At 35.9% G+C, this 24,951-nt stretch overlaps 1 protein-coding gene across 1 annotated transcript; it reads right to left on the bottom strand.

Annotated features, from left to right (window-relative positions):
* On the bottom strand, positions 1 to 24,631 carry CCDC122 (coiled-coil domain containing 122). Its single transcript, XM_007466467.1, is given in 5 exon segments — positions 1 to 171; positions 14,193 to 14,309; positions 15,067 to 15,465; positions 23,956 to 24,071; positions 24,586 to 24,631. Coding segments are annotated over 5 exon segments (849 nt in total).
* Positions 24,632 to 24,951: the final 320 nt, after the last annotated feature.

Here is a 24,951-nt window from a genome sequence, read left to right as displayed (position 1 = left end):
CTACATTACCCTCTGGCCACGTTAATCTTTCGTTCCAATACATTTTCTCAGTTCAGCTGCAGTTTTTTGCAGCTGTTGAATGTTCCATTGCCATTGTCTTCTATCTGACTGAAGCTTGTTCACCTGACAGTGCAAACGCTTGAGAATTGCACCGTATCTCTTATGTTGTACCTATTAAAAGAAGAGCACATGTCAATGGGCCTTGAGAAGGAAAAATAGTAAACAGCCATAAAGGATATTTTGACTACTCTAAAGAGGAAAGGACTTGATTAAAAATTACTCACTGTAAATAATAATGATAATAAAAATAAACAGTAATTATAAGTATTCAACACATTACATGCTAGATACTGTGATGAGAGCTTTTTACATGTAATTAAATTCTCATAACACCTTATGATGTAAATATTATTATCCCCACTTTTGTATAAACTGAAGATCAAAGAGCGTAAGTAATGCACTCAAGGTTTCACAGCTAGCAAGTGATGGTGTTTGGGATTTGAACACAAGGGAAGCATCTGTGATGGAGGGCCTTCTACTTATCAAAGCAGGTTCTGGTTAAGAGAAATGGTTTCATTTCCTGTATCTAGTGGTTCACTGAAACATAGACCCATTGATCTAAAAGATCCAGGAGATCATGTAGGCCATTTCTCTGCCATTAAGTAGATCAGTATTTATGCTGAGACAGACAAGGCTACAGCAGAGGGCAGTGAGGCACAGTGGAAAGTGCATGGGCTAAGGCTGAATAATATTTCATTGTGTGTATATACCACAGTTTGTTTATCCATTCATCCATTGATGGACATTTGGGTTGTTCCTATTTTTGGCTATTGTGACTAACGCTGCTATGAATATGGATATAAATATATCTTTGAGACTCTGCTTTCAATTCTTTTAGGTATATATCCAGAAGTAGAATTGCTGGATCATACAGTAATTCTATCTTTAACTTTTTGCTCAACTGCCATGCCGTTTTCTACTCTGGCTGCACGAGTTTACATTCTCACCAGCGTGTGGGAGGGTTCCAATTCTTCACACACTGAAAGTATTTGATATTACCTGTCTTTTTGATCATAATAAAAGCCATCTTAGTGGGTGTGAAGTGGTACTTCCAGTGAGTGTGACAGTGGTATTGTAGTAAAACACCCACTTTAAAGTGAACTGATTAGTGGGGCTGGGAAAGTTACTTCTTCATGCTCATGTCTATTTAAGAGAGAGCTCTAGTCAGTCAGGAAGGTGATTCCAGGTCAATACAAAGAAGAATCAATTTGTCAAAACAATTTGTCAAAACACCAATTCACCAAATTTGTCAAAATAACCAATTTGCCAAAATAAGTTTATAGCTTAAGATGGCTGTAGGGAGACAAGACTCTGGGTTTCTGGGGCCTTAAGACTCTGTCCCCGACCTGTCTCCCCTTCTCTCTGTAACTCAGCTTTCCTTTTTACTGGGGCCCTTTTTCCTGGGACCCTCAGTACAGGTTCCCCTCTCTCTTCCCCAGCTCCTCCCTTAACTTGGGGGCTTCTTCACCTTTATTATGCCATGGCTCGTTTTGATAGTATATGAGGACTATGGACTTCTCCTTAGAATGTTTTTAAATGCATAAAATAAAACATACAGGATTACAAAAGAAACCAATTATATGGAAACACAGTTCTGCAGAGCATCAGGGGAACTAGGACAGAAACACTGTAAGCATTCCAAAATACTGGTATAAAAACAAAGTGAAAACTTGTCAAGTAACACTTCACATAAATTGCTATAAACTTTAAACATCCTTTTAAGTTTTCAGTTTTGTTAATTCTTCAAAGTCAGATAGTTCATTCAAATTGGTGAACTAGGCCTCCTGATATATTGTCAAAACAGAAAGTGACTTTAAAAGAATTATAAATAAATTAGTAAACAGAAACATCATATTAGATAATGAAACTATATTCAAAAGGAGATTTTTAATATATCAAGTATATTCAAAGGGATATATATCAACTTATATGTATATATGTAATACACATCACTGCATATAATATTTATTAATATGTAATAAATATATCCATTGATATATCCAATAGCATACATTCATAAGGAGAATATAGTCAATGAATATGCTTATATACATGTTCATAGAATATACTAATAGAAATCAAATAACTAGAATAAAATTTTGGTTACTCCATAAATCATATTAGCCTGCTTCTAAAATTATTCTTCAGCAGTGAAGCTGTGAAACTAATACACCATGGATCAGAGTAGAGACATGCAAAGCCCCCTTAGTGGGACTCTAGATCACCAGCCTCAGCTAGATATCACAGGAGGTATTAATATAAACTAAAGAAAGAATATATCAGCAGAAGGTATTATGTGAAGAATGTAGCACAAAAATAGGCAAGTGAAGGAGGCATGTGTTGGTAGTTCCCATCCAGTGACTATCTGATAAGAATAACGCTGTTACGGAGATTGGCTCCTTGAGTGTCCAGAGCCAGAGGTCAAGAACACTCCAACTCAAATGAATGACTTGATTTCCATGCTCAGTAACCAGCTTTATGATAATTTGGCTTCCAGTGTAGTTTCCTTACAGGGAGAAGCAGCACTAATGACTGACAGGTTTTCTGATTTCCTTGAGAGTTTTGTGTACTATTGTAAATTAATAAACTGGCATTTGAGTTTTATACATCAGGTTCTTGTGAACTCTACTAGCACTTCTCCATGTCTACCCAACCCTGGGATACTTAAAAGGTTAATTTTCTAAGCCCACAAGGCTAAAAGGAGGTTTTGGCCAAGAAGTGACTTCATAAAGGTGAAGGTCACATTGTGAGCCTTCTTGAAGGCCAGCCAATTGTTCAGCCTCTATTGGTATAATTCTGCCTTTGGTATGTGTCAAAATTCAAACTTGAATACCATTACACAGCTAAGGATGTAGTGGTTCTGGAGAGAATACAGCTTTTTTTGCCTCTAAGAAATGGAGGGGTTACTATTCTTATTTAGTTATTGTTACACTCAAGGCAGAAATAGGAATAATAATGAAGCAGGGGTGGTGCTCAGAAAACACAGCGGCAAAAAGAGTGGCCTCTTCATTCCCTTCACTCTAGACACACTTCACTTCTAGAATCTGTGTCCAAGTACGTTCTCATCTTAAGACTTTTGCACTTACTTTTTCCTTTGCCTGGAAAGCTATTCCTCAGATCTACATGACTAGCTCCTTCACTTCTTTACATTGTTTGTGTTTTGAAAGTTAAACCAACTCTGCATTCCTGAGATAACCTTTGCTTGGTCATGAGTTACTAACCTTTTTATACATACCAGCAGATGTCAATTTGAAAATATTCTGCATCTACGTTCATGAGGAACATTGGTCTGTAATTACTTTCCTGGTAATGTTCTTGTTCATTCTTTGTGTCAGGGTTATGCTGGCCTCCTAAAATAAGCTGGGAAGAGTTCCACCCTCCATTTTCTGAAAAAATTTGTATAGGCTGGGTATTATTTGTTCCTTAGATGTGTGATAGAATTTACCAGTGAAGCCATGTCAGTCTGAAGCTTTCCTTGTGGGGAGGGTTTTAATTATGAGTTCAATTTCATTGATTCCTACTTCACACCATTTATATAGCCTAATTTTAAATGGATCATAGGTCTAAACATAAAAGTAATTTCTTCCTGTGTTACTGATGTTATGTGCACTTTTCAAGGAATTTGTCCATTTCATCTAAGTTGTTAAATTTATTGTTGTTTATAATAGGCCTTTATCATCCTTTTAAGTCTATAGGACCTAAAGTAGTGTCCCCATGATTCTCATTTTTTTGATCAGTATTGTTATGGTTTATCAATTTTATTAGTCTTTTCAACTTTTGGCTTTGCTGATTTTCTCTGATTTTCCATTTTCTATTTCACTTATTTCTACTATTTATTATGTCATTTCTTCCTATTTGCTATTGGCTGAATTTATTCTTATTTTCTAGTCTCCTAAGATGGAAGCTTAGATAATTGCTTTTAAACCTTTTTTCTCTTCTAATATGCACATTTAAAGTTGTAAATTTTCCTCTAAATACTGCTCTAGCTATACCCTATGGTTTTTTATATGCTGTGTTTTCATTATCATTCAATTTCAAATATTTTCTAATAATTCTCATGATTTTTTTTGTGATTTCTTCTTTGACTCATGGATTATTTATAATTGTGATGCTCAATTTCAAAATGTTTATGTATTTTCTAGCTTTCTTATTGTTACTGATTTCTAATTAAATTCTGCTGTTATCAAAGAATATCAAATTCTTTGAAATTTATCATCCAGTGTACTGTCTATCTTGGTGAATGTTCCATGTGCATTTGAAAATAAAGTATAATCAACAGTTATTAGGTGGAGTATTTTATATATGGTAATTAGGTTTAGTTGGTAGATAAGTTGTTCAAATATTCTATATGCTTGCTTACTGATTTTGCATATTGTTCCATCAACTATTCAAAAAAGTTGTTAAGCTCTCCAATATGATTGTAGATTTGTGTCTTTTTCTTTTTAATTTTGTCAGTTTTTATGTATTTTGAAGCTTTATGATTAGGTAAATACACATTTAGTATTATTATTTGTTTCTGGTGAATTGCCTGGCCCTCTCCAACTTTGATGGTAGTCCATATCTTAAAATCTACTTGATATTAATACAGCCATGACCAGCTTTCTTAAGACTGATGAAGGGCCTCTCACCATTGTGGCCTCTCCCGTCGCGGAGCACAGGCTCCGGACGCACAGGCCCAGCGGCCATGGCCCACGGGCCCAGCCGCCTCGCGGCACGCGGGATCCTCCTGAACTGGGGCACGAACCCGCGTCCCCTGCATTGGCAGGTGGACTCCCAACCACTGCGCCACCAGGGAAGCCCATAGCTTATCTTTTTCTATCTTTCAACCTGTCTGTGTCTTTATATTCAAAGTGCATCTCTTGTGAAAAAGTTATGTTCACAAATTGTTTTTTCAATCCAATCTGATCAGTTTTACCTTTTAATTGGAGTGTTTAGTCCATTTACATTTGATGTAACCACTGATATGTTTGGGTTTAAGTCTACCATTTCAATATTTGTGTTCTATTAGTCTCTTTTGCCTTTTTTATTTATTTCTTTTCTGTCTACACTCAGAGTGGATCACAGACCTAAATATAGAATGCAAAACTATAGAACTCCTAGAAGATAACACAGGAGAAAGCCTAGATGACCCTGGTTTTGGTGATGTCTTTTTACATACAACACTGAAGGCACAATCCACGAAAGAAATGATTGATAAGCTGGACCTCATAAAAATTAAACCTTCTGCTCTGTAAAAGACATTGTCAAGAAAATAAGACAAGCCATAGACTGGGAGAAAATATTTGCAAAAGACACATCTGATAAAGAGCTGTTATTCAAAATATACAACAAACTCTTAAAATGCAACCATAAGAAAACAAATAACCAGATTAAAATATAGGCCAGAAACCTGAACAGACACCACACCAGAGAAGATATACAAATGGCAAATAAGCATATGAAAACATGCTCCACATGAAATGTCATCAGGGAAATGAGAATTAAAACAATGAGATACCACTACACACCTATGAGAATGACCAAAATCTGCAACACTGACGACACCAAATGCTGGTGAGGATGTGGAGCAAGAGGAACTCTCTCCTTCATTGCTGGTGGGAATGCAAAATGGTCCAGCCACTTTGGAAGACAGCTTGGTGGTTTCTTACAAAACTAAACATACTCTACCACATGATCCAGCAATCACACCCTTTGGCATTTACTCAAAGGAGTTGAAAACTGATATCCACACAAAAATACAGATGTTTATATCAGCTTTATTCGTAATTGCCAAAACTTGGAAGCAATCAAGATGTCCCTCAGTAGGTGAAAGAATAAACTGTTGTATATCCAGATAACAGAATATTATTTAGCACTAAAAAGATAAATAAATAAAACAAAAAATGAGCTATCAAGCCATGAAATGTCACAAGGAACCTTAAATGCATATTACTAAGTGGAAGAAGCCAATCTGAAAAGGCCACAAACTGTATGATTCTAACTATATGATATTCTGGAAAAGGTAAAACCATGGAGACAGTAAAAAGATCTGTGGCTGACAGAGGCTGGGGGAGGGAGGGATGAATACATAGAGCACAGAGGATTTTTAGGACAGTGAAACTTTTTTAAAAAAATTGGTTATCTATTTTATACATATTAGTGTATATATGTCAATCCCAATCTCCCAATTCATCCCACCACCACCACCCCCCTGAAACTCTTCTGTATGATATTATAATGGTGGATACATGTCATTATACCTCTGTCAAAATTCATAGAAAGTACACCACCAAGAATAAACCCTAATGTAAACTATGAACTCTGGGTGACAATGATATGTCAACATAGGTTTATCAGTTTTAACAAATGTACCACCCTGGTGGGAGCTGTTGATAGCTTGGGAGGCTGCCAGGGGGCAGGGAGTATGAGGGAACACTCTGTACCTTCTGCTCAATTTTGCTGTGAACCTAAAACTGCTCTAAAACAATAAAGTCTATTAAAAAAATCAATAACCATCACTGTTCTTGTATATTTAATGTGACTTTTTTTCTGGCTGCTTTTAAGATATTTTTCTTTGTATTTGGTTTTCAGTAGCTTGACTATAATTTCCTTAGATAAAGTTTTCTCTGTATTTATCCTGCTTTAGGTTTGGTAAATTTCTTGAATCTATGAGTTATTCTTTTAGTCAAGTTTGGAAAATTGTTGGCCAGTATTTCTTAATATTTCTGTTCCCTTTTCTCTCTCTCTCCTCACCTCCTGGAACTCTAATTACCCATATGTCACATTGCTTAACATGGTCTCACAAGTCACTGAGGCTCTATGCATTTTCTTCAGTTCTTTTTCTTTTTCTCTTTATGCTTGCTTTGATGACTTCTACTGATTTGTCTTCAGGTTCAAGAAAGATCTTGCTTCTGTTGTGTCTAATCTGCTATTACTTACACCCAATAAATTTTTTTCAACTTTTTCTTCAGTTCTAAGATTTCCGTTTGGTTCTTTTATATGATTAATATTCTTTCTCTTTACTCATTACTGTGTATCCATCTTTCATGTAGAACAGGGGTCCCCAACCCCGGGGCCATGGACCAGTACTGGTCTGCGGCCTGTTAGGAACCAGGCCACACAGCAGGAGGTGAGCGGTAGGCGAGTGAGCAAAGCTTCATCTGCAGCTCCCCATCTCTCCCCATCACTCGCGTTACCGCCTGAACCATTGCTCTACTCCCCCCATCCCTGTCCGTGGAAAAATGTCTGCCATAAAACTGGTCCCTGGTGCCAAAAAGGCTGGGGGCCGCTGCTGTAGAATATTTAACATATTTAATCATAATTTTCCATCCTTGCCGAACAACTGATGAGTCAACTGTGACTTAATTATTCAACTGTTTTTCTTGATTATTCTCTTAATTATTGGTAATACTTCTCTATTTGTTTACATGTGTAAGAATGCTTTTTATTAACTGAACAGTGTACATATATTATAAACTCTGGATTATGTTATTTTCTTCTGAAAAGTTTTGAATTTTGTTCTAACAGTCAGTTAAGTTGCTGGTGGATCATCTTGAACTTGTGAGACTTTATTTTATACTTTTGCTAGAGAGTGTCCATTTCAGTTTTGTTCTTAGATCTAGGCCTTGTCTTTAGTCTAGTTTTGTGTAAGTTCTTAGTTCTGAGTATTGTCTTTACTCCTAAAGCGTGGCAGTAGTAGCAGTGGGCGGATGCTAAAATCTCAGGTCAGTTCTTCAGCATTGTAGCTGTTTTTCCCCCACTATGATCCTTGAAATTTTACCCCCGCCCCCAATGCAACTGCAGTTCAAGTTAAAGCCAAGGATTTGAAGGGAGATAATACAGAAGTTTGGGGCTCCAAATAAGGCCAAATTTAATACTTACTCAATCAACCTCATGATGAGGGGTAGGAATCCCTAAAACAGTATAAAATGATTTCAAACGTAAGTTATTATTATTATTTGTGGTGATAATTATTAGGAGAACATATTAAATATTAGTAAGATCACAGAACTTATCTTACGACCCAGTAATTCTACTTCTTGATACAAAGGGTGTGTGTACTATGTTCACTACAACACTATTTTTAACAGTGAAACGCTGGAAATAACAATGTCTATCAGTTGTGGCATGTTTATATAAATTAAGGTATAGTCATACTGTGAGATATTTTGCAGCAGTTAAAAAGAATAATGTAGGCCCATAGATACTAATATGAAAAAAATCTATGATATAGGTTATTGAGTAAGTAAAGTAGTTGCAAAATTATATGTATGGTACTTTATGTAATCTTCCCTTATGCATAGATGTGTGTTCATGTGTGTATGTACATGCACATGTGTATATATACATATATATATACATACTCATGCTTACCCAAGTGCACACACCAAACAGCGGTTGCCATTAGGAAGAGGTGAGTGTGATAAGAGAGCAATGTAATGGGAGGCAGTGGTCAAAGGAACTTTAGCCTTCCCTCTAAAATTTTAATCTTTTCCAAGGAGAATATATTTCCACAGAAGTGAAAACCATTTTTTAAAAAGATTGGGAGTAGAGTCCAAAAGACATGGACTCATATTCTATTCTGTTCCTTATCACTAGCTATATAACCTTGTACAAGTTATTTAAATTTTCTGAAAATCTGTAAAATATGCTACTGTGAGAATTTAAATGGGATAGCCTACACAAAGTGCTTGAAAAATACCAGGCACTCAATAAACAGCAATAGATTTAATAATACTGAACATTTCTTCTTGTACCTTTTGTAAGACAGAATAATTTATTACCATGTTATCTAGCTATCTGAATCATTCTTACCCTGCCTTTAGTTTACCTTTTTACCTTTGCTTCTTTGGGTTTTACATGTAGGACCAGCTTTCTAGTTGTGTAATCATTTCTGTGGCTGACCTCAGTAAATGAATGGATTAGTTAATTGTGTAACCTGCATGTTGCATTATAACAAGTGAAACGTATTTTGTTCCTGATCCCTAGTAGCTCCAAAAGCACTCTGAATTTTTCCCTGTCCTTTAAATTTGTAGTTCAAATTGAACAAAATTTCGGCAAGAGTAACCGTTAATAAATATTAAAATGCTTTACACAATAGCTGTTTATCATAAAATGTTACCTGCAGCACTCATCATTTGCTAAAAACTTCTTAACTGCTCTAGTTTCCCTTCCCTGAAAACTCTTGGATTTGGCAAATAATGTGTTTTTAAAAATGACTGCTGCTTAATGCTTCGTATTTGAAGCTTTGTGTTTGTATGCTTTGTATTTTGCTTCCCCGCTTTTCTTCGTCAGTGACTCATAACATCTTTATTTTCCGCTCTTTAGTTCCTTTCTTCTAAAATATGTATAAGGACAGACAATAGACAGGGAAAAAAGGCATTTGGGGATAATTATTTGGAAATACTTCTTTCATTCAGATATGGCCTAAAATTACCAAAAACATTCGACTAAAGAAAAAACATGTAAAATTCAAAAACCATTTTCAGTTTTTCTTAATCAAAAAATGTAAAAAGCAACATTAATATCAAGATTAAACATGCAAAGCACAAAATATTGAAAGAATTAAACATAAGAACAAAAGAATGCTATAATCCAGGCAAAAGATGACCATGAACTGTACCAAGACAATGGCTAAAAACATCCAGAAGGAATAGAAAAAAAAAAAAAGACTCAAAAAAGAAATAAGTAATAAAAATCTTCTGGTATTTAAATTTATATTCTTAAAAAACTAGTTGTTTTGAGAAAGAAGTTACTTGTGTCAATGATAAATTCTCATCAAGCAATAAATGAAATTGTTGGGAAAAAAATGCAGTGTTCTCAAGACAATGCTGTGGCTGTAGTATTTGTCCTTCAGTGTTATAGTTTATTACAGATAATCTCTAATTTCTTAGATTTTCATTTTTTAAACCATAACATTGTGATAGAATTGAGGACTACTTTTTAATGCATTAGAGTTAATAAAACTAAAATTAAAAAGCCTAAAAGGATCTTTAGTAACCCTATTATGAAAGCTTAAAAAAGAGTTTATTAAATTTCACGATAAGAAATATACTGATGAAAACATTAAAAACTGAAGTCTCAAGCTCAATGACATTCCATCGAAATCTATCATTAGTAGACATTTACATCACCCTTTACCACTAAAAATACCTATGTACACTTCTGCTTCTGTCAAAATAAAGTAGATGCATTTCACATACCTATTCCTCATGCTAAGTACAACTAAAATCCCTGGACACTGTACATAATATTAGCATAAGAAGCTTCTGAAAGGTGGAGAGAAGAAGGCAGACTGGCTGGAGACCTTAGGATCCTAGGAACGACTTGGTAATGAGTTCCCTGGGTTTTCATTTTGCCTCATATATCCCAGACTGGATATGGGGAAGACAGCAAGCTGGAAATGCCAATAGGTGCAGACAAAAACAAAACAAAACAAAAAAACTCCAAGAAAAGCCTGTTATCTAGCCAAAGGACCAGGAAAAAGGCAGACTATGCAAGACTGAAAACTTTTAGGTAGTAACTACTCAAGTCAAACACCACAGAAAAAACTATGGCCCCACCACCACCCACACTAGCAAAGCCTACACTTTCACCATTGCTGGGCTATTGCAAGGTGCCCTGGTCCTCCTGCTGAGGCGGTGTCAGAGAAGGCTGACTGGGGAGCCAGGACTTTTCATTCCCTCTGGAAAGTAACAAACCACATCCTCTGGTGTGAGTGGAGCCCATCTGGGGAGGCTGGCCTTCTACTCCCATCTAGTGGTAACAAGGCATTCGTTCCCCTCCTCACTGGGAGAATGTCAGAGGAGGCCTCGTGGAGAGTCAGGGCTTTTACCACCGCTCAGTAGTAGCAAGGCCACATCTACACGGGAGCAGTAAAGAGGTGCTCCTGCCCTTTCCCAGCCACAGGCTTATCAACAGAAGCCTAGTGGGCAGCCAGAACTCCCACTTTTGACTAGCAGTAACAAGAAGCCCTTCTTCTCTCCATGAGTGTCCATGGAGACTCTGAACTTCCAGTACTACCTGGAAGCAACAATGACCCAGAGTCTTAAAACATAGTACCCAACATGTCCAGATCTCAATAGAAAATCTCTCATCAAAGCAAGAACCAAGAAGACCTCAAACTGAGTAAGAAATAACAATCAACATGTGCCAACACCAAGAAAATGCAGAAGTTAGCATTATCTGACAAGCATTTTAAAGCCGATCATCATAAAAATGCTTCAATGAGTAATTATGAATTGCCTGAAACAAATGAAAATTATAAAAAGTCTCAGCAAAGGAAAAAAGGAAACAAAGAACCAAATGGAAAAAACACAGTAACTGAAATAAAAAATTTCATGGGATGGTTCAATAGCAGAATGGAGGGGATAAAGGAAAGAATCAGTGAATGGAAGATAGAACTCTAAGGATTACTCAATCTGAAAAACTGAGAGATAAAAGACTGAAAAAAAGAAATGAAGAGAGCCTCAGGGACCTGTAGAGCTATATCAAAAAAAGACCTATGATTTGTGTCATCAGAGTCCTGGAAGGATAGGAGAAAAGAGGGCAGAACTTCAAAAGTATTCAAATAAATCAGAGCTGAAAACTTCTCAAATTTGGCAAAAGACATAAGTCTACAGAATCAAGAAGCTGAGAATTTTCCAGATAGTATAAATCCAAAGAAATTAATTCCAAAACATATAACAGTAAAACTTCTGAAAACTAAAGACAGGAAAGCTTGAAAGCAGCAAGAAACAAATACCTTATCTGTAGAGAGAAAAACAATTCAAATGACGGTGGATTATCTGTTAGAAATCATATAGACCAGAAAGAAGTGGCACAGCATTTTTCAACTGAAAAGAACTGTCAACCCAGAATTCTATATCCATCAAAATATCTTTCAGAGATGAAAGGGAAATGCAGACATTCTCAGATGAAAAAAAAGAAAAAACCCAGAGACTGACACCAGCCGACTTCTCCTAAAAGAATGAATTTAGAAATTTTCTAAAGGGAAAGGAAATGATAAAAGAAGAAATCTTAGAACATCAGGAAGGAAGAAAGAATATGGTGGAGTAAAAATATGGGTAAATACAATAGACAAATGGAGATGGCACAGCTAAAGGGTATGGGGTTTCTTTTGAGGTGATGAAAATTTCTAAAATTGACTATGGTAATGGTTACAAATTATCTGTATTCATACTAAAACCCACTGAATTATGCAGTTTAAATAGGTGAATTGTATGGTAGGTGAATTATAACTCAATAAAGTTGTTTTCAAAATCAGCATAGTGATAGCCTGAGGAAAAGGGACAAGAGAACTTTCCGGGCACGATGCAAAACTTTTATATCTTGATCTAGGTCATGGTAACCCAGGTGTATGTATAAATTGTCAAAATTAATCAAGCTAAACCCTTATAAATAGTGTACCTACTCTTATGACAATTATACCTTAATAAAAATTACTAAGAATCTCAAATTTCTCTCCAAAATGCTTTTACCAATTTATACTCATACCAATAGTATTTTAGAATTCAGGTGGTCCACATCTTACAAATTGTAATATTGATAACTGACAGGCTAAATATGGGGCCTTATTGTGGTTTGAATTATCAACCCCTTATTGTTAGCAAGGTTGTTCATCATTTCCATTGGGTTTTTTTTTTTTGATATTCATGTTTTGAAAGGTAAGACTTTTCATACCATTTTACCAATGTTCTATGGCTTGTTTGAAATTTTCTTATCTCTTAGTCGCTTATGTATGTTACAAATACCCTCTCTCAAAATGAGTCTTGTCTTCCTTATTGTTATGCTGCATTTCAATAATCTAGAAATTTATGATATAGTCAAAAGTAACATTTAATCATGCAGTTTGCATATATGTCTGTGTGTCTTTTAAAACAAACACTTCTGTAACACAAATGGTTAAGTTTGTGTCCTATATTGTCTTCAATCCTCGTGGAAGCATGTGCATGTATGTGTTAAGAGGTAGTAGGAATCTAATTTTGTTTCAAAATTGTCTTTATTTTTTTCATATGGCTAACTTGTTTTTGTTTGTACCATTTATGATGGATTATTTCTGGATTCTTTTTTTCTGTTTCATTAATCATTTTTTCTATTTCTATGCCACTTATATGCTGTCTTACTATTACAGTTTTATAATAAATCTTGATATCTAGAAGGGTAAAAAAACACCCATTTATTTAGATTGCTAGTAAAATATAAGATAAAATCATGGTGTTTCTTGAAGAGAATGTTTTGTAAAGGTGAGGGTTTTTGTCTTCTAATTCCTCAGGATTTTTTTATTGTGTCAAACACAAACAAGTTGAAAATATACATCTTTTTATTTTCCAAAGTAATTTTTAAGGGTGAAAATTATTTTTTTGCCCTTAACAACGTATACTTTTCCATTTTTGTTCTGCCCTCATCTAAACAATAATGACTATAGAGGTCTACCAGTGGCACCTCAAACTTAGTTTCACTTTTAATTTTACATATCAGTTTGTTGTTTTTAATTGGACAGTTGAAAAATTACAAATAGGAAGTCAGAGGGGTTTAGAATACCAATACTTCCATTGTCTTTACTTTACTTTGAAGAGCCTTTAATTTCTGTCTAGGAGTGGTCATATTTTTGACTGGATAGCTTCTACTTTCTTTTTTTTTTATGTTTATAGCAACTTTATTCATAATGGCCTAAACCTTGAAGCAAGAACGATGTCCTCTAGCAGGTGAATGGATAAACAGTGGTACATCTAGAGAATGGAATTATCACTCAGCTCACTATCAAGACATGAAAACACATGGAAGGATTTTAAATGCATATTGCTAGGTGAAAGAAGCCAATCTGAAAAGGCCACATACAGTACTAGCCTCTGCTTTCTAGCCAATAATTGGGTACAAAATTGGTGGAATGCGACCTGGAAGAATTCTAGGCCAGATTTAAATAAGAGTGAGTACTTGCTTTCTTTGAATGTATTAATATATTTGAATATTTTTGAATGAGGGAGTCTCTATACTTATCTATTAATGGTTTAGACTTATCAACTGCTTTTTGTAGTTCTTTTTTGTTCTCTAGCTGTTTTGGGAATTAAGAGTAAACTATGGAAATTATGACTATAGTAAAAGTTTAAAAAATGATCCCATAAAATATTGAAATCCAGATAATTAAGACTTACCTCTATTTCTTTTCTTAATTTTTCATGTGCCTTTTTTTCTTCCTCAAGAAAACAAGTTTTTTCAATGATGGATTCTTTTACAGTTATAATTTTATCCTTTAGGTTTGTAATGTCTTCCTGTATGTTTATAGAATTTAAAATATGCACATCAAACAATGAATGGTCAATATAAATCCAAGATTTTCAGTGTTTCTGTAATTTAAGAAAACTAGCCATCACATTTAATTTTGATAAATAGGATTAGAATATTACTTCTATAGGTACGAGGAACAAAGAATGGTTATTCAAACAAGCAAACCTTAGGTTTGAAAATATAGAAGTAAAAACCAAATGAAAATAAGACATAAAGGAAAGTGGTAGTCACAGGGGCAATTGCCCAGCTACAATATAGAGGATATTTTTTAATTCTTTAGCAAGAAATAATAGATATTTTAAGTTTTTATCTCCCAACGTCTTCAAAGAATATTAAGAAAAAGATGCTTAGGGTACAATTATTAATTCATATTGTTTGTGTAACAGCATTAAGCACACTAAATTGATTTTAATTGGTCTGTATCCATTAGCCTGGAAGCTAGAGTTTCAACATCTTTGTGAGTCACACCTTCTGTAACAAATGGATTAATTGTTCACTGTGATTTTGTTTGACTATATATTTTTATTAATCCATAAGGGATTTGGGGATGTTTCCTTTATGCATTTGCACATATGGCATAGTTGTTACATAACTCATGCACTTATACAAGTTTTCAAATTTGTGAATCGAGTTAGAGCACCCATGGGTATTTTATTAAGTTAATGATAAGTTTATCACTTAGTAAGTGTACCTGCAATAAAAGGAATAATAGAAAACATTTTAATAAGTGATATTTCAAACCTGTACTTGTTTCATCAGGTTTCCTTCTGGATTTTGGAGATCCTGCATAAGTTCCTCTTTCATTGTCTTTAGTTTTCTAACAAGGTCTCGTTTCTCATTGAGTTCAGTCATGAAGGACCATTTGCTCTCTACCTCTCTCAAACTATCTTTATGTGCTTTTATTTTTGCATAGTATTCATTATATCTTATCATTTGTTCCTCAAAATCTTCTTGTGCTGCCTCTATGTCAAATTTAAGCTTCACATTTTCTGTATGTAAGGATTTGATTTGATTTTCCAGGTTTCCACAATGAAGTTTGGTATTCTGTATGGCAGCATCTTGCTGATATATTTGCCTTTCTGTTTCTTTAGTTTCTGCAGAGACAGATGCTATTTGTGTTTTAAGCTCATGAAGTTCATTCTGTAAGATATTTCAACATTATTATTATTAGTTCATGATATTCAACATGAAAGAAAAGTCATTGTTTTGATCCATACTGTGTGTAGAAAAATCACTTAACATAAAAAATATATATTTATCAGATACAGAAAAATTGATGCATAACAGGAGACATGTAATAAAGTAACAAAATTATTTTATAATCAGAGGGAGCCCAGGGTTATATATTTCTCATTTTTTAATGTTCATCTAATTCTAAATATTAAAATTTTATCCTTTGTCTTAACATTTTATATGTAAAAGATACTTTACAATCATTTTAATAATATATTTGTGGGCAATCAGAAGTACAAACTAAAGAAAAACTATATGATAAAAATGATAAAACCCTGAATTGAAAACACAAAAGATCTAGGTTCTAGTGTCCTTACTACTATTTACTAGTTGGGGTGATCATACATAGCAAACTTAATTACCCTATTCAAACCTCACTGTCTTCACTTGTAAGATGAGTTTAAAGGTATATTTAGCTTTGCCTCTCTGAGGCATTTGGCATTTCTAACCAGCACCTCCTTTTTAAAACCTACCGGCACTCTTCTCTGCTTCTCCTTAGATATCTCTGAGCATTGCTTTTCAATCTCGATGATTCCTTCAAATACAGGTTTTCCTCAGGGTGCAGTCATCATAATTTCCTCCTCTCATTCTGTATATACTCCTTGGGTAATCTTATCCATACTTAGATCTTGAGATACATATATGCTAATGATTCACAGAATATAAGTGGCTGTTAAGTCCTATACCCCGCTGCCACTGGCCATCTCAAATTCATCGTGTCCAAAAATCAGACTAATCCTCCCCTCCCCGATCCCATCCTGCTCTGCCTTGTATCAGTCACTTATTGTCAGAACCACAAAACCTCGGTGACCTATAACTAGTGTTTATTGCTCATGTGATGAGAAGCAACTGGGCTTGGCTAGGTGGTTCTGTTGACTTTGGTTGGATTTCCTCAAATGTCTGGAGGTTGGCTGGCTGTAAGATGATTTAGGTTGGCTTCAACTGGGCCAACCGGGGTGTCTTGGCTTTGCTTCACATGTATCTTATCCTCCAGTGGGCCAGGACAGGCAAGTCCTTCTCATGATGATAGCAGATGCAGAAGAATGGAAGCCCAATTATGGAACAACTTTTTCAAACTTCTGTTTGAATAACATCCCAGCTGGTCACATGACCAAATCTCAGTGGAGGGGTAGAAAGTATGTCCACCCATTATGGGAGGGCATTATAATGATAAATGGCAAAGGGTGTGGATATACACGAGGTTGAAGATTTGGGACTAAAAATGCAAATTACCACACCCCTATGTTCCCAAACTTAGTTAATGGTATTCCTTTGGGAGCCATATTTAATTCCTCCCTTCTCTTTTTTTTTTTTTTTTTTTTTTTTTTTTTTGCGGTATGCGGGCCTCTCACTGTTGTGGCCTCTCCCGTTGCGGAGCACAGGCTCTGGACGCACAGGCTCAGCGGCCATGGCTCACAGGCCCAGCCACTCCGCGGCATGTAGGATCCTCCCGGACCGGGGCACGAACCCGTGTCCCCTGCATCGGCAGGCGGACTCTCAACCACTGCGCCACCAGGGAAGCCCCTCTCTTCTCTTTATATTTAACTATTCATCAAATTCTGTAGATCCTCCCACCAATACAACTGTAGGCCTTTATCTTTTTTCTTCTATCCAGTATGGTCATCCTCTTTAAATGAATCTATAATTTGGGGAGGGAAGCACTTCACTAAAAAGGCAGACCCAGCCTATCCTTTTCTTGGCAGAGACAAGAGAGGGAAGTACACTGAAAAATACATCATGCTGATAAACTTCAATCTTTATCTCCAGCTCTAATATTTAAAATGCCCACTCAACAGTTCTATTTGGATATGTAATAGATGTCTCAACTACACAGGTTCAGGAAAGAACTTCTAATTTGCACACCCAACATGTTCCTCTTCCAGCTTTCCTGATTTCAATAAACTGTACCACTTTCCACCTGGACACTTAAAAACCTAGTAGTCGTTCTTGATTCTTCCCTTTACCTTAACCCCCACAACCTATTTACCAACAAATCTTGATGGTTGGGCCTCCAAAATATATAAAATCCCAGCTCACTTCTGACCAGTCTTTGTAGCATAGTCCAGCTTCCAACTGGTCTCCCTGTTTCTCCCTGCTTCTTCCTCTCCCCCAACTAGACTCCATTTTTCAGGCAGAAGAATCCTTTAAAAACATAAATCATATCATGCTACTTCCCTGCTCAAGATCCTGCAGTGGTTTTCCATTGCACTAATAATAAAATTCAAATTCTGTAATATGGCTTTTAAGGCCAAACATGCTCTAATCCCTATCCACTTTGCCATCCCTCTCGTGTACTACTCTCCCCACTTCCAGCTTCCTTTTGTTTATGAAATACGCCTAGTTCCTTCTCTCCTAAGGGCATTTGTAACTGTTCCCTGCACCTTAGAATTCTCTATCCCTAGCTATTACCTGCTGGGGTCTTTGTCTTTCACAATTCAGCTTTATTACTACTCCTCAGAACAGTCTTCCCTGAATCAAAATATAAATTAACTAGCCACCTTCCTCCCTGTTATTCTCTACACATCATCCTATTGTATTTCCTTTGTAAAACCTCAATCAATGGAATTGCTTTATATCTTTATTGCTTGCCTGCCTTAACTAGAAAGTAAACTCCATGGGTGCAGTAAACTTGTCTAACTTCTTTACCACCATCTTCCCTATAGTTAAAATAGTACCTGGCACAAAGTAGGTGCTCTATAAATATTTAATAAATGAGTGAATGAGTGATGTACATGGAATGGTCAGGAAAGGGACACATGACCTGTCAACTAGATCAGGCTCTTGACCCTATTGATCAATATGGGGAGATGACATTTACACTAATTTGGTCATCATCTCTTCTCTTTCTTAGACTAACATAACTAATAGACTGTTGACTTTTCTCCCTGGCTTTACTCAATTCCTCCTCCAATCCACTTCTACTCTTTCACTAGAATTTTATGTCTTCTTGTTGTTGCATCTCCCCCTCCTCCTGCTTCTCTTCCTCCTCCTCCTCCTCCCCCTCCTTCCTTCTTCCTTCTTTCCTTCCTCTTTCTCATCTCCCTCCCCCTCTTCTCCTTCCTTTCTTTGTTAATAGATTTATTGAAATATGATTGATATAAATAACTGCACATATTTAAACTTTACAATTTGATAAGTTTTGACTTACTTTTATGATCATGAGACTGTCACAATTAAGACAGTGAACTTATCCATTACCCACATGTCCAAATATCAGACATGTCCAAAAAAGTTTCCTCCTGATCCCTTGTGATCTATCCTTCCATCCTCAGCTCTCTGTTTCCAGGCAAACATTCACCTGCTCTGTCACCAAAAATTAGTTTGCATTTTCAAGAATTTTATATGAAAAGAATCATACAATATATACAATTTTAGTTTCATTCCTTTCACTCAGCCTAATTAGAGACTCATCCATGTTGTTAGATATATCAGTAGCTCTTTCTTTTTATTGCTGAGCAATATTTCTTATATGAATATACCACACTTTGTTTACTCATTCATCTGGTAGACATTTGTGTTGTTCCTGGTTTTCCAGTGGGCATACACTTTTATTTCTCTTGGGTAAATGAAGAGCTAGAAATTGAATGTATGGGTTATATGGTAGATGTATTTTAAACTTTTAACAAACTGTGTACTATTTTCTCAAATGGTACATCACTTACATTCCAAAATGATTGGGTCTGAGAATTCTAGTTCTTTTATATCTGCACCAGCACTTGGTATGGTCAGTCATTTTAAATTTACCCATTCTAGTGGGTATAGAATGAAATCTCATTATGATTTCAATTTGCATTTCTTTAATAATTGATACTGAGTATCTTTTCATGTGCTTGTCTTTTGCAATATCTTTTTGCATGAAATGACCATTGAAATCTTTTGCCCATTTTTAAACTGGGTTGTTTGCCTTCCTGAATTGTAAGAGTTCTTTATACAGTATAAATACATTCAAGTACATTGTCAGGTATGTTTTCAAGTATTTTCTCCCAGTCTATGACAACCCAAATGCCCATAGGGCCCCAGCAGGTATACCTCACATTCATTTTCATAACAGTGCCTTTTGAACAGAAATAAAAACGTTTTTTAATGAAGTCCAATTTAAAAAATTTTTGTGTACTATTTAAGAAACCTTTGCCAAACCCAGCATCACTAAGTTTTTCCTCCTATATTTTCTTCTAGATACTATGTACTTTCAATTCTTGTATTTAGGCCTATGATCCATTTTGAGTTAATTTTCATATACAGTATGAGGTGGAAATTGAAGTTCACTTTTTTTGCATGTAGCTGTCCTCCACCACTTGTTGAAAGATCATCCTTTCTCTAATGAAGTGCTTTGGCACCCATCTTAATCAGCTCAGGATTCTATTAAAAAAAACAAAAACAAAAACGGAGAAACACCATAGACTGGGTGGCATAAACAACAGACTTGATTTCTTACAACTCTGGAGGCTAGGAAGTCCAAGATCGAGGTGCAGCAGATTTGGTTACTGGTGAGAGGCCTATTCCTGGCTTGCAGACAAATGCCTTTTTGCTGTGTCCTCATATGGCAGAGAGAGAGGGAGGGAGAGGGGGGTGGAGAGAGAGAAGAGAGAGAGAGAGAGAGAGAGAGAGAGAGAGAGAGAGAGAGAGAGGGAGAGGGAGAGGGAGAGGGAGAGGGAGGGAGAGAAAGGGAGAAAAAAAAGCTCTGGGGTCTCTTTCTCTTCCTATAATCCCATCATAGGGCCCTCACCCTCACAACCTCATCTAAACCTATTTACCTCCTAAAAGCCTCACCCCCAAATACCATCACATTGGAAGGAACACAAACATTCTGTCCATGAGAGCACCTCTGAAATCAATTGTTATGTGTGGGGCTATTTCTGGATACTACTCTGTTCTGTTCCATGGATCTATATGTCTGTCTCTACGCCATGTTACACTGTCCTGATTACTGTACTCTATAATAAATCTCAAAGTCAGGTAATATTATGGGAGTTCCCTGGTGGCCTAGTGGTTAGGATTCTGGGCTGTCACTGCTGAGGGCCTGGGTTCGATCCCTGGTCAGGGAACTGAGATCCTGCAAGCTGTGTGGTGCAGCCAAAAAAAAACAACAACAAAGTAATAGTAGTACTTCCAACATTGTTCTTCACAGTTGTTTTGGCTACTATAGGTTCTTTGCATTTTGGAATTAGCCTGTCAATTTCTCTAAAAATTGCCTGCTGGGATTTTGATTGGAGCTGCTTTTAAACAATAGATAAAAGAGAAAGAACTCACATGTTAACAATACTGAATCTTATGATTCATGAAAATTGTATATCTCTCTATTTTGACCCTTAATTTCTCTCAGCAGTGTTTCACAGTTTTCAGTATACAGGTCTTACATATTGTCTTAGTTTGCTGGCGCTGCCATAACAAAATACCATAGACTTAGTGGCTAAAACAACAGAAATTTATTTCTCACAGTTCTGTAGGCTGGAAAGGGTGTCAGCATAGTCAGGTTCTGGTGAGAACGTTCTCACTGTGTCCTCACATGGCAGAAAGTAAGCTCTCTGGCGTCTCTTTTTATAAGGGCACTAATCCTATCACCAGGACCCCATTCTCATGACCTCATCTAAGCCTAATTACCTCCCAAAGACCTCATGTCCAGATACAACCACATTGGTGATTAAGGCTTCAACATATGAATTTTGGGGAGATACAAACATTCAGTCTATAACACAAAACTTTCATCAAATTTACCCCTAAGTATTTCATAGTTTTGATGTTACTGTAAATGATAATGCTTTAAAAACTTTAATTTCTGATAGTTTCTTTCAGTATATGTAAATACAACTGATTTTTATAATTAATCTTATCTTGCAACCTTTCTAAACTCCCTTATTAGTCCTAATAGCTTTTTAAAATAATAGATTCCTTAGGATTTTCCAGAAATAATCATGCTATCTGTGAATAAAAACAGTTTTACTCCCTCCTTTCCAATCTGGATGCCTTTTATTTCTTTTTCTTGCAAGGAGTGGCTTGAATTATCAGTACCGTAGAATGAAAAGAAGTGATAAGACACATGCTTGCCTTATCCCTGATCTTAGGAGAGAAATATTCAGTCTCTCCCTATTAGGTATGCTGTTGGCTGTAGGATTTATGTAGATGCCTTTTTTTAGTTGGCTGGAGTTCTCTTCTATTCCTAATTTGCTGGAAATTTTTATCTTAAATTGATGTTGGATTATAACAAGTATCTTTCATGCATCTAGAATTCTCTTTCTAAAACGTAAATTTAATCATTCACTCTTTTGCTTGAAGTCCATCAAAACCCTCCCATCACCTCTAGAATAAAGTTCAAGTTTTTTATCATGCTATACATCTCTTGTTGCTTCTCAAAATACATTCTATGTTATTCCACTATCAAACTACTTATAGTTCTATGAATGTACCAATTTTATTTCAGGACTCTGTGAGTTTTTTCAGGTTCTTTTTGTCTGGAATATCATCCTCCTCACCCCCCAACCCTCAAACGTATCCCAGACACCTAATCATTCAAGTGAACTCCGGATATTTTTTAAAACTCCACCAATCACTCCTCTTTCAGTGTTAAACCTGTGTTTACGCTTCTACTGTTGACGCCACTTCCTTGCATGTAATTATTTGTTTACTTATTTGTCTCCCTCTTTAATAGATGGTGAGTAGTGTAAAAGTGAGGACTATATTCAGAAAAATGCTTAATAGAAATTAGGCCCTCAACATAAGTGAAATGACATCAGTAAAACTCTTTGAAGATTGACAATCTTTATAGAAAATTTCTTTATAGAAATCTAAGACATTATTATCTTCGTATTGTATCCTATTGTCAACGTGTATTCTTTTCTGAAAGTGACTAATGCAATGCAAATACTTATAAGAAATCTATATCACCACAAAGGTATAATTATTATCATCATATCTCTGTTGATGCATTAATACCTAAAGCCATTATCAAAATCTGGTCCCATACTGCCTACCAGGGCCCCAGAAAGGATATCTTACATAATGTTTACAAGTATTATTTCATTTAATTGTCATGAAAACCTTACAGGCAGGTCTTATTATTATCTCCATTTTACAAATGAGAAAAGAGAAGCATGGAGAGATTAAACCATGGAACCGGAAGTAGCAAATCTCTTCTTTCAAACTAGGCAGTTCAGCTCTAGAGCAGCAGTGCCCAACCTTTTTGGCACCAGGGACAGGTTTCATGGAAGACAGTTTTTCCTCGGCCTAGGGTGGGAGACTGGGGGGAGATGGTTTCGGGATGACTCAAGCGCATCACATTTATTGTGCACTTTATTTCTATTATTATTACATTGTGATATATAATGAAATAATTATACAACTCACCATAATGCACAATCAGTGGGAGCCCTGAGCTTGTTTTCACTTGTCACTCACTGATAGGGTTTTGATATGAATCTGCAAGCAATTGATTTATTATGGTCTCTGTGCGGTCAAACCTCTCTGCTAACGATAATCTGTATTTACAGATGCTCCCCAGTGCCTCAGCTCCACCTCAGATCATCAGGCATTAGATTCTCATGAGGAGCGCACAACCTAGATCCCTCGCATGCGCAGTTCACAGTAGGGTTCGCGCTCCTATGGGAATCTAATGCCACCACTGATCTGACAGGAGGCAGAAAGGTAATGTGAGCAATGGGGAGCGGATGTAAATACAGATGAAGCTTTGCTCGCTCGGCTGCTGCTCACCCCCTGCTGTGTGGCCCAGTTCCTAACAGGCCACAGATTGGTACCTGTCCGTGGCCCAGGGGCTGGGGACCCCTGCTCTAGAGCATATTCTTTTCATTTCTATGTTATATTTAATTTAAAAACCTTTAAAAATTAAATACACTTTTAATTTTTGCTCCTTTAGCTATATTAACAGAGAACAGTTATGTCTAATTATGCTGAATACAAAAACAAGTATGGCTTCCAGATGCCTGTGGTGGAATTATGAACATATTTTGAAATTTAAGGAACACAGAAATGTTCCTTACCTACCTGAAATGTTCACCGGCAACTAGTAATTCATGAGCCGTAGCTTTAAGAACACAGGCTTAAAAACTTAACCTTCTTTCAATTCAGAATTTTAGGAAAAACTATCAAATAGAGTGAATTTAAAATAATTCTATGTGACATATTTTTTATGCTTATTTATAGTCACAATGACATTGTTGAATGTTTGCACACTGGATGTGTAAAATGTTCCATGAAACTGGAATACTCATGTAGACTTTACTTAGGGATACCAGAATAATTTAGAAGGTGTAAATATGAAAAACAGACATTTTAAGTTGCCTCCTCAGAGTTATTAAGTTATGCTTAATAACTTCCCTGTTACAAATTTAATATAGCTTTGAAGAACATAAAGACTCATTTAAAAGACTGTGTGAAATAGGTTACCTGCAAATTGAACAGAACTTTTTTGTTTTTTTCTATTTCTGATGTTTGTGATTGTTGTTGCTGTGCAACTTGCTCGACAGCATCAGTTAATGAAGATGTGTCTTGTTTAGCCAGAGCTAGACAAAATAAAGTACATAATAAAAATCTAAATGCAAACATTCTAAGAAACATGTTTCTTCACTCAAAGTCATGAAAACTGTTATGTTTTCTCAAAAATAAACTAAATTTAGGGTTGGTACTCTTCCTTTTTGACTACAAACAAAACCAAAATCAAAGGCCATAAAAACGGACAATTCAAAGTCACCTACTGCAATATTATACCTGTTACTTTATGGAACAGTATAAATATTTTGATTGTCCTAAAAATTTTTATCTAGACCATTTGCACATATACTACAATTATAGTGGTACCATAACCATTTCTCAATTGCAGTTGATGAATTTTCATTATAGGCCTGCATTTCAGGTTGTTATACTTTTTCTAAACATTCTATAAGTTTCCTCCTGGTAAACTTCAACAGCTTCCCTCTATTCTAATTTGCTACTAATTTTAACACAATTATCCTAGCATACTACTTTTTTGTTACCGCTCATCTTTTAGTTATATATTTCTGAAGATAGCTTCATTACCTTCTTCAGGAACTCCTTGACTCTTCCTTTCTTCATTGCCTGACATTCTTGTGTCTCTTTTCCCCTTTTTAGGTCACCTTCTTTACTCCTACAAAATAATCAGTGTAGACAATCTTTCACTTTTCTTTTTTTTTTCCGTCATGTATGAGTGATCCTGAAAGTAAATTAACTGTCAAATATCTCACAAGGATGACAATGACATTCGTCATCAGCTCCAAGAATTAAGATACAATGACTGAGTGAGAGATTTGGGGAAAAAGTGGAACTGTCCTTCCATCTTGGTTGTCCTGCTTTTCAGCTGTTATGACCCTGGGAAGTTTCTTAATTTCTTTGCTCATCAGTGTCCTCATCCATAAAACCTCATAG

This window comes from Lipotes vexillifer, unplaced genomic scaffold (genome assembly GCF_000442215.2).
Source record: "Lipotes vexillifer unplaced genomic scaffold, Lipotes_vexillifer_v1.1 scaffold384, whole genome shotgun sequence".
In the NCBI taxonomy this organism is placed as follows: domain Eukaryota; kingdom Metazoa; phylum Chordata; class Mammalia; order Artiodactyla; family Lipotidae; genus Lipotes; species Lipotes vexillifer.
This window is presented reverse-complemented; position numbering and strand designations above follow the sequence as displayed.